This window comes from Pan paniscus, chromosome 10, assembly GCF_029289425.2.
Source record: "Pan paniscus chromosome 10, NHGRI_mPanPan1-v2.0_pri, whole genome shotgun sequence".
NCBI lineage: Eukaryota > Metazoa > Chordata > Mammalia > Primates > Hominidae > Pan > Pan paniscus.
Genome location: NC_073259.2, coordinates 112,163,067 through 112,173,698, shown reverse-complemented (window position 1 = coordinate 112,173,698; position 10,632 = coordinate 112,163,067). Strand labels below are relative to the sequence as shown.

At 35.3% G+C, this 10,632-nt stretch overlaps 1 protein-coding gene across 1 annotated transcript in view; it reads right to left on the bottom strand.

The window, feature by feature from the left end:
* Positions 1–671: 671 nt before the first annotated feature.
* The window catches only part of HCFC2 (host cell factor C2), a 46,167-nt gene continuing 36,206 nt past the window's right edge, over positions 672–10,632 (bottom strand). Inside the window, exons 14-15 of the mRNA XM_008958002.6 lie at positions 9,420–9,605; positions 672–8,613 (exon numbers count right to left, since the gene is read on the bottom strand). Of these exons, the coding sequence (XP_008956250.4) occupies positions 8,299–8,613; positions 9,420–9,605 (501 nt within the window). The 3' untranslated portion in view covers positions 672–8,298. The remainder of the gene's footprint in view (positions 8,614–9,419; positions 9,606–10,632) is intronic.

The window sequence follows — 10,632 nt, the reverse complement described above, 5'->3', positions numbered from 1 at the left end:
AGACAACCTAATAGAAAAATGGGCAAAAGACAGGAATATTTCACAGAAGAGGAATCATGATGACCCATATATGAAGAGACACTCAATTTCATTAGTAATCAGGGAAATGCAAATTAAACCCACACTAAGAAACCACATAATAGCCATCCAGTTGGCACATACAAAGATAGTCAAGACCAAGTGTTTGCCAAGATGTGAAGCCATGGGAACTCTCAACCACTGCCAGTGGGAGTATAAGTTGGTACAAATGCTTTAGAAAACAATTACCAAGTAAAACCCACTCCTTAGAGCAGCAGTTCTCAGTTTTGGTCTCAGAACCTCTTTCTATCCTTAAAAACTATTGACAGCCTCAAAGAGCTGTTGTTCATGTGGGTTATATCTATCAATATTTACCATATTAGAACTTAAAATTCAGACTTTTTAAAACAGAAACATACAAGTATACTTGATTAGCTGCCAGAGTGATGTTATCATACATCTGGAAAATGTGAAAAAATCGAGAATGAAATGAACAAATAATGCCTTAGTATTATTATGAAAATAGTTTTGTACTCACAGACCCCTCCCAAAAAGGTCTCAGGGACCCCCAGGGGTCCCTGAACCACACTTTGACAACAACTGTCCTAGAGCAACTGCTGTAAAAGTGCACCAGGAGACAATACAAGAAGTCATTCATTCCTCAAATATTTATTGAGCATCTACCTGGTGCCAGGCATTGTTCTGACATTGGGAATATGGTAGAGTACAGAACAGACAAAACTTCTGCCCACACACAGCTTACATTGTAATTGGGCAGAATGTTCATAGCAGCATTGTTTGTAATTGCAAAATGCTGAAAACAATCCAAATCTCCATAAATAGAAGAATGGATAAATAAATTGTGAAATAGTCATACAATCGAATACCATACAGCTATGAAAACATGAAATACAGTTACATGCATAAACATGGATGGGAATCTCAAAAACAATGTCAGAAAAAAGAGGTCACAGAAGAATACATACAGCATGATTCCATTTACATAAAAGTTCAAAAACAAATCTAAACAATATATTATTAGGAATACATACATAGATGGTAGAGTCACAAATAAAAACATGGGAAATTATTAACAAAAAATCCAGAATGTTTACCTCATATAATCTATGGAGGGAGAACAAATGGGGGATTCTAGGCAGCTGAGAATGTTCTAGTTCCTAAGCTGAAGGCTGAGTACGTGTGATCATGTTATTTTTTAAACCATACATACACAATATACTTTTGTATTATTTCACAACAAACATTTTAAAAGAAAAAAGATACAAGGTTATGCAATATGTACTTTCATCAACAAAGGGAGAACATCTTCTGATATTTCGGCCACTACTGTGCTATGCAAATCAGTCAATTATAATAATGGGGGAAGCAATACATGATAATATGAAAAGGAAATGAGTATGGACTATTCCTCACAGAAGTTAACTAGATTCCCACAGGGTCAAGATCCAATGAGATGGCAATATTATAGCACTGTTCTTCCAAGTTGGCTTGGACTCACTGGCATGACTCTGGTTAACTGGTTACTTTGTTCTCTGGGTATAATCATTTATATAAAGCAGATAATGAAATGATAGGTGATATAAATTCCAAATAAATTGACAAAGAAACCACCTCTTTACTGAATTATGTTGACTTTCAAAAGTACAAATTTCCTCTCACACATTCTCCTAATAATGATTCATGTATTAAGTATTCCAAAAATATGGAAAGTGTATGGCAGCAACTGACCGTTTCTCCATATTGCTCAATAACAGGTGCCTTGCTGGTCACACAAATGTTATAACAATTTTGCAATCACGTCTTTACCAAGGTTATCAATGTCAGTGCCATTTTGTAGACTTAAAAAGACATAGTTAAGATGCAATTTCTCCTGATTCAGAAAACTAGCTAGAAATTTTGATAAACAATCTAAAAATCCTCAAAAATTAAATGGATCTTGAAATAATCAGTGTGTCCCTGTATCTAAACAGGGCAGGTTAAAGTTATTATCTTGGGTTAGGAAGTTGCAGGAAAGTAGAAAGTATATTCTCCAGGTCCAGTCTCTCCAACTGGGTCTAACACAGGATTGCCAACTCACCAGAAAGCTCCAGGTATTGCTGTAGCTATTTTTAAAATCCTAGGCAGCTACAAGACCTAGAATCTTATCCACATGTAAGCTGGACTGGACAATGCCACCAGGGGGTGCTAAATCGCAACTGGCAGGATGATTGTGAATCAAGCAGTTTTATCTTCAGATCTCTGCCCACTCTCTTACATGCTATGCTTTGTTACAGCGGATGATAAACATTATGGCTGTAGCTTTTTGCCCCTTCCCCAATATGAAAAGAGAAAAGGAGGTAACTCTTCTTAAATTCTCAGAGAACGTCTACTCTATCTTCTCAGTAGGAGGAATGGATAATCTTTTTGGTTGGAGCTGGACATTTGTTGGAGTATAATTTACTAGTGGACATGGTTTTTCTATGTTCAAAAACAAACACCAGCTGCTACCTTTTATTTTTAACCTGTATGTGCTCATACCAAAGGGCTCATCTTGTGCCTTCCTCAATTCTCACGCTCAGGAATGATGGATCTTTTAGCTTCCTATCTTTGGGGGGGTAAGAAGACCATGAAGGGGAAGTGGGTAGAATGGTGGTGGTGGGGGGGAACGTTTCCTTCTCTGTGACATCTTCCATATCTGATATGCCACCAATTCATACTTTCTTCTCTTTTATATGTAAACACCCTGACATCTCTAGGCACTCTTCAAATATCTTTTGAACAAGCAAATTAAAATCAGTAAATAAGGAATACTTCTGTAACCTTCACAACCTCATCTCTATGACTTCCCAGCATTCTCTCTATCCAAGACCAAAGGCTTTATAACCTTGCATTCTCATAACTTTTTTGAATGTGAGGTACTGGCAGGAGTGGTACCCAGATTGTGAATTTGATGATTAAGTAGCAGGCCTTTGCTCAACCTAATTTATCCAAAATACCAAATATATAAAACAAAAGAACCTCATGCTCAGTTCCAGATCCCCTCTGCTGAGATTAATAGGCCCACAAGTGGACACTATTTTGAACAAGGAAGCTGGTGTTCTCAGATTTTACGGCCTTTTTTTTTGAGATGGGGTTTCACTCTTGTCGCTCAGGCTGGAGTGCAATGGCGCGATCTCAGCTCACTGCAACCTCCGCCTCCAGGGTTCAAGTGATTCTCCTCCCTCAGCCTCCTGAGTAGCTGGGATTACAGACGCCTGCCACCATGCCAAGCTAATTTTTGTATTTTTAGTAGAGACGGGGTTTCACCATATTGGCCAGGCTGGTCAATCCTCAGGTGATCCACCCGCCTTGGCCTGGGATTACAGACATGAGCCCTTCATTCGGTTTACAGAATTTATTGATTTTCCCCCCAGAATTTTGTAGTTCATGTTTTTCCAGGAATGATCACAGTAAGTTTTTTTCTGGAGTCACAGAAATACATAAGTCTAGGGACTAACTATAACTAGAAAACTTAGAAAGGAGTTTTGCCAATGTCATCTCATTTTCCTGAGTGTAAGAATCTTTTGTCCTACAAGTTTAGAGGTGATAACAGTGACCTGACTTGATATTAACAGAATCCAATGCAGTTCCAATCCTGGTAACCATGTCCTTCAGCAGTTCCCTGAACTTATATAGGTAGGTAATTTCTAGTGTCAGAGATTAACTTTTGACAGTTTTAGCTTATTTTGATCATCCAGTGTTAAAAATCATAATCCAGCAATGCCCATAACCTCATGAAAGATCTTTCTTCTTTCTTTCCTTTAAGAAAAAAAACAAACCTGATCTGGTAGAAAGACCTTTTCAAATCAAAGACCTCCTATACTAAATCTCTTATCCCAGAACTTCTTTTAACCTAATAGCAGGGCAGGGTAAGACAAAGCTAAAGAGTTTGCATTTCCTCCAGATACTTGGCAAATCTGCAAAAAATCTCTTTCCCTTTCAAAGCTTCCCTCCCATTCTGACCTCTATTTAGGAGGAGTGGGAATATGAAGAAGTGTAAAGGTGACAATTTTCTTTACCCACTTGTTAAAATATTTAAGTACCAATTAACTAGCCAGCCAACATGGAACGGGTATAAAGACCCAATCTCTGCCTTGAAGACCTACCATCTAGCAGATGGAGAGGGACATGCTAACAAATAGGGGCGCTAAGTTTTTAGACTGCTATGACAGAAGATTTAACAAAGGACAGTGGGAGAACAAAAAGAAGGGGTTAAATCTACCTGGTGGTGGAGTATGTCAGGAAAGACTTCTTCAGATTGGCAATTTGGCCTGAATCTAGGAAAAAAAATGAATGGGGACAGGTGGGAGTAAAAAAGGGAACCATAGACAGGAAGAGGTGTGTAAAGATGGACAGAAAGCATGGTAAGATAGACACTACAAAAATGAGGAAGTGCCAAGACAGTGGACAAAAGTTTCAAATGACAAGATTAAATACGATAAAAGAGTTCCCTGGATTTGGGAAATGGGAGGTTATCCTTGAACTTTGCTAGAGCCATTTCAATGGAGCAGCAGGTCAGAAGTCTGGCTGCTATGAATTTAAAAGGATGAAAAGAATAAAGAAAAATATTTTAGAGTAAATGAAAAACAAAAAAAAGGTGACAACAAGTTTAGACTATTTCTTGGAGCCATTTGCCTTTTTACTTTCAAGCATACTAGTTCAGGTGTGACAAGGGTTACTTACATAGGATTTACATTTCTATGAGAAAACGACTCCCAACTGCCATCTTAAAAACTTAAAAACAAGTTTTTAAACATGATCCATTCTTAATTTAAAGGCTGCCTATATTATTTCAAACAATACAGGCAGCCTTTTAAATATACGTTTAACAATTATTAAACTTAATTATTAAATATTAATTATTAAACATGTTAATATATGTTTAATATGTTTACATAATGTTATTTTAAATATAAAATCAACATTTCTACAGATTTACTCTGCCATCACTAACTTTTCTTTCATATCCTTCAAAATAAATAACACCTGTAATTGTTTATAGTAGAAAAGGTGCTTTATTTTACATATCATTGGTACACGATACATAAAACTGCCTAAAATCAGTCTTGAAAAACACAACAGTCAGTCAGTTACACCTTAAAGGGTCAAAGACCAAGTCTATTTTGCAAGCTACTTCATTTATGATCAAATGACTACAATAATTTTAAATACTAATAATGTCTTCATATCCAATGTTACAAATGATTTTTGTTACAAGGGCTGTAATTTTTTAAAATAAAAATATCTTTAGCTATAGACCTTATTTCTAATCAGAATGAATCTTTGCTAGTCTACAAGTCTTTGAAATAATAGATCAACAATTTCACCTTCCTATAGATAATTGTATTTATGTAATTGGGTAATGAGGCAGGAGTCCTTCATACATGCAACCAGATTATTTCAATTTTTTAAAAAATGCAGATAAAATTGAGTTTATATATACCCTATGTCTAATTAAGTTGCCAAAGAAGTTTATTAAACTAAAATGAAGCCAATATGATATTTTAGAAAACATAATTCTGAGAGCATGCAACATCAAAAATATTTTTACTACTTATAAGAGCCAGAGTTGCAGAACACAGAAGAGGACTGGCACAAAGCCTTGTTATATTTGAACTGCTTACCTGACCGGGAAGAGTAAAGAAAGTCATTTAACTCAGTGCAAATCCTATGAAAAATATCTGCATGATACAGCCTACTGCTACACAAAGGGATCTTCACTTAGAAAATGTGCAAATCATAAGAAGCTAAATGCACTTCTCTTGCTATTTGCTCCAATTCATTCTATTCATCAGCACACAGCTCTAAGATCTCTTATTAACTACTAATGTCAAAGCCACAGAGATTTCTTAATGGCATTTTTTAGTCAGCAATCCCTTATCACAGAGATAAATATGACTGGTGCTTAATGTACAAATGCCAAAAAAAAAAAAAATAGAATCTGGGCTAAGTCTCAAGGCAAAAACATTTATGATTTTAACAAATCCCTCAGTATAGAAAGACTTCTCTTCCCTCTAAAAAGTAAGTCATATGTTAGAACCACAGGTTCAGAATCACCTCCTGATCCAGAAGAGTGGAGGCTTAACTGAATCAAATACTAAACAGGTATAAATGTGCACACTCAAACAAATATTCTATCCTTTGCTTAAAATCAACGTATTCCTTGTTATTAGGAGAAGGGCTTCAAGATGCACGTTGTTAATTAATGCAGAGAAGAAAGGGTTAAAAGCCAAACTTTTTCTATTAAAGCAATAGATCTTTAAAATAACTGGGCTTGAAACACATACTTTTAGTATAACTTTCCATTCATATTCTTTTTATAATTAAGTATACACATATACACAACAAACCCTAATATTTAATATGTGCAAAATTGCTTACCATGTATTTTAACTTTGGTTAAGTATTTGTTTAGCCTATATCAGATACATTACAGAAGCTAGACAAATGATTACAAACACAATAATGAGGTAAGTTAAAATTCTACTAGTGCAAAAAGCAAGCATATGCCAAAAGCAAAGCATATGAATTAAACAAATGCAGAATGAAGCTCTCACCAAGGGCATTGCTGGGATAACAAACCAGAGAAGCTCCTTGTAAACATTGTAAAGTACACATTTAAAGAGTAAATATTCATACAGCCACAAAAAAGGTATTCTAACAACACCATAGTAGTGCATTTATTTTATCTTTAGAGTTTGGAAACCACTCATTATGTGTCTAACAATTTGCATATTTTCTTCAAGAGAAACTTAATTAGTGAGACACATTAATTACAAATACTGTAGTATAAAAATCCCAGTTCTTTACAAAAATTATATATTAAAATATTCTATACACTTTAAATTAGTAACTGGAACACACATATATATCAATTCTGCACAATTAAATCCATCTTTGCTGGGGGCTATCATACATGAAATTTGAGGACATAGCTACTCAGTCAACCTAAACTGGCATAAGGTTATGTGGTATAAAAAAAGATAGACCTGTGCCCCTGCAGTTATTGAAGCTCTTAGTTTGAAATATCTTTTCTGCAATTATTGCTCTGTATATTAATTCCAGATTTAAATAGGCAGTGGAACCATGAAATTCCTAAAAGGTTTAAAACAAGTTACCTGTAGCAGAGTGTTTATAATGCCTATCTGTATCTTTAAGGTTGTAATGGAACCTGAGTTAGCTGTCTAATGCTTATATTTTCATAGTAAAAAAGTTTATACAATTTCAAGGTAAAAACAATGCAAAAATAAAACATTTAGAGCATTTACAAAAATCTTACAAATGTTTAAAACACTATTTTAAAACTTGTGTCCTGTTAAGGTGCTTGTTTTTTTCTCCAATAGGAGGACATATACTTTAATTTTGAATTCAATTATGAAGATTTTAATTTTAGCAAAAGCAAAATTAGAGCCATTAAGACAGATGAAAATGTTCAGGGACATACTTCACTTCTACTAAAAACACAAAACCTTAGTGCTGAAAGGGACCTAAAAGATAAACTGCTTTAACTCCCTCATCTGTTATGAGGAAAATGAGGGCCAGATAAGTTAAGTGCTTTGGCCAAAAATATATTCAAATATATTGGCCTGGTAAGAATCAAGAAAACTCATTGTTCTTGTTGTATTTTACCATGATTCTTGGAAAATAATAAAAGTTCAAAAGCAGTTTCTAAACTTGCCTCTTTTTTAATTTCTTAAGCTCTGTGCTAACTGTAAACAAAGAAAGGAATCAAATAACTATTAGAATTATTATAGTATCACACATATTATCCAATAGAAGACAGTTGTTAGAGGAACACTGCTCATATAGAATAAAGATAGAAGGAGTACTCAAAGGTAGGACATTTACAATGTAGAGAACATTTACTATATAAGACAGCATAGTATACAACAGCCAGTTACCAGAATCATCTCAATAACTCTAGGATGACTGGGTTACACAGCCCTTATAAAAGATATTGGGGTAATAAAGCTTTCTAGCTTTTATCTTAATTTCACTGTTTTTCTTTATAAAAGAGCTATATCTGTAAGGAAGAACTCATATACTAATTTTCAGAGAGTCTTTGCTTCTTTTCTTTTATTTGGATCTATAATTCAGCAAATACATTTTAAGAACAATTTACAAACTCAAGTTCATAACTGCTGGAGACACAGCCAGAGAATACTCTTTTAAATGACAAATCTTCATAACCAGTTACTAATAAATAATCATCATCACAATAGCTTCAGTAAAAAAACCAATTCAATTTAAAGGTGCTTTCTTATTGTTACCTTGAAGCCACCGAACTTGTGTAGCTGGTCCATATCCCTTTTCATTCTTTGCTGATATCCTGAACACAATGGCAGGCCTGGATGTATAATCAATATGTGCATTTGCAAGTTGCCCAGCAGTTACTATACATGATGTCTTAAGACCACAATAAATCCTCATGAACACAAGTTGACTTGGATTATCTTGTATCTGTGCTGTGCGGATAGCCAAGTAGGCTGAATATTCCAAAATATTTCCAGAAGGTGAGGTTGGAGGTTCCCAGGAAAGGTGGATACCTTCAACATTCTTGAAGAGGGGGGGAAAAAAACAGGTTAAAGGTTCTTAAGTTTCCTCTGTTATCACTTATTATGTTGAGTCTATCTTTAGAATACAAAATGCTCATTTTTACTAAAATAATTGCATTAGATGTTACATCTTTTATTGTTGATTTTTAAAACCTACCTCATTTGGATCTACAATGTTTAATTTCATGCTTGCTTTTCAAAAACACAACTAAGTTTAAATGTCTGCCTGTAATATCCCAAAACAGGGATTTTTATTTCCTAAACAATCTCTAGGGAGGGACAGGACATTAGGATAAAATATAATCCAGTTTCGAGTGCTCTATTAAAATTCTCCAGCCAAACGTTTTCGTTCCATAATAACAAGAACAAATTTAGAAGCATACCAGATTTCCCTGCCTTTCTGTGATTTGGATGCTGTAGTTTTGCTTGAAATCACATGGACACATAGAGGGAGACAACACACACTGGGGCCTATCAGAGAATGGAGGGTGGGAAGAGGGAGAGGATCAGGAAAAATAACTAATGGGTACTAGGCTTAATACCTGGGTGATGAAATAATGTGCACAACAAACCCCCATGACACTCATTTACCTTTGTAACAAATCTGCACATGTACCCCTGAACTTAAAATAAAAGTTAAAAAAAATGAATGATTAGCTAAAATTATTTTTTAAACTTTAAATCCATCCTTTTAGGTATCTCTCATTTCATTAGATGGTAACAAGAATTTCTAAACTGACAGTTTACTTCACATGTGAAATTTCAAATAATTTAAAATCACCAACAAGTCTTGACCCGATGTCTCACCTTTGAAATTCTGACTGCAGAAGGAGCTCCAGGAAAACCAGGAATACAAGTTTTAAATTCACTGATTTTGCTGAAAGGACCTATCCCACAACCATTGATTGCAGCAACCCTGAATCTGTATCCTGTGCCTGGAACAAGATCTTGTTTCTTAAGCAAGCTGTAGTCAGGTACATCTGCATTTCCTACCTAAAATGTAGTATATGCAAAAGTCAAAGAAAAGGTACAACTAATATATTAAAATTTTAAAAATTATTCAATTTTTATTAAACAAAAAATCTTTTAAAGAATAAATTATGTTTTAAGGTTCTGGTTCACATTTATCTCCCTCTCTCTCACATGGAATGAACCCTCCAATAGACAAGCAACCAAGTCCATAAATCTGTGCTCCTTATCCAGAGGTGAGCACTCTTTTCAGTTGAGAATCACTGATTACACAGAGAAATGTAAGAGCATTCTGCACGTGAACAATGTGAAGGTAGAAAAGAAGATACACCGTCAAATAATAGTCTGCCCAGGAACAATACCCTTTAGAGACAGGCAAGCAAGCTTCATAGAAAAGGAGTGACTAGCATGTAGTATAGAGCATTTTTTTTTTTTTTTTGAGACGGAGTCTCACTCTGTCTCCCAGGCTGGAGTGCAGTGGCACAATTGGCTCACTGCAACCTCCGCTTCCCGGGTTCAAGTGATTCTCCTGCCTCAGCCTCCCGAGTAGCTGAGATTACCGATGGCTGCCACCACACCCAACTAATTTTTGTATTTTTCAGTAGAGACGGGGTTTCGCCATGCTGGCCAGGCTGGTCTCGAACTCCTGACCAAATGTGATCCACCTGCGTCGGCCTCCCAAAGTGCTGGGATTACAGGCGTGAGCCACCATGCTCAGCCTATAGAGCATTTTTTTAAATTAAAATTCAACAGACACCAAATAAATGTTAAATAATTAGATTATATACTCTAGGTAGGAAGATAATAACATTTACAACTTTCAAACAATTTTTACATATTCTCCCTAACTCTCCCAGTTAGACAGAGTGCCACTGTGTTCTCGTACTTTAAGGGAGCCATGTCATCTCTATTTTACAGATGAGGAAACTGAATCTAAGAGAGATTAAACAAGTTGACTTGCCAAGATCACACTGCTGAATGCTGGAGCTAGTGATTTAAACCTAAGTTTACTAGCTCTAAATTTTAGGCTATTTTTTTCTTTTAGGAAAAA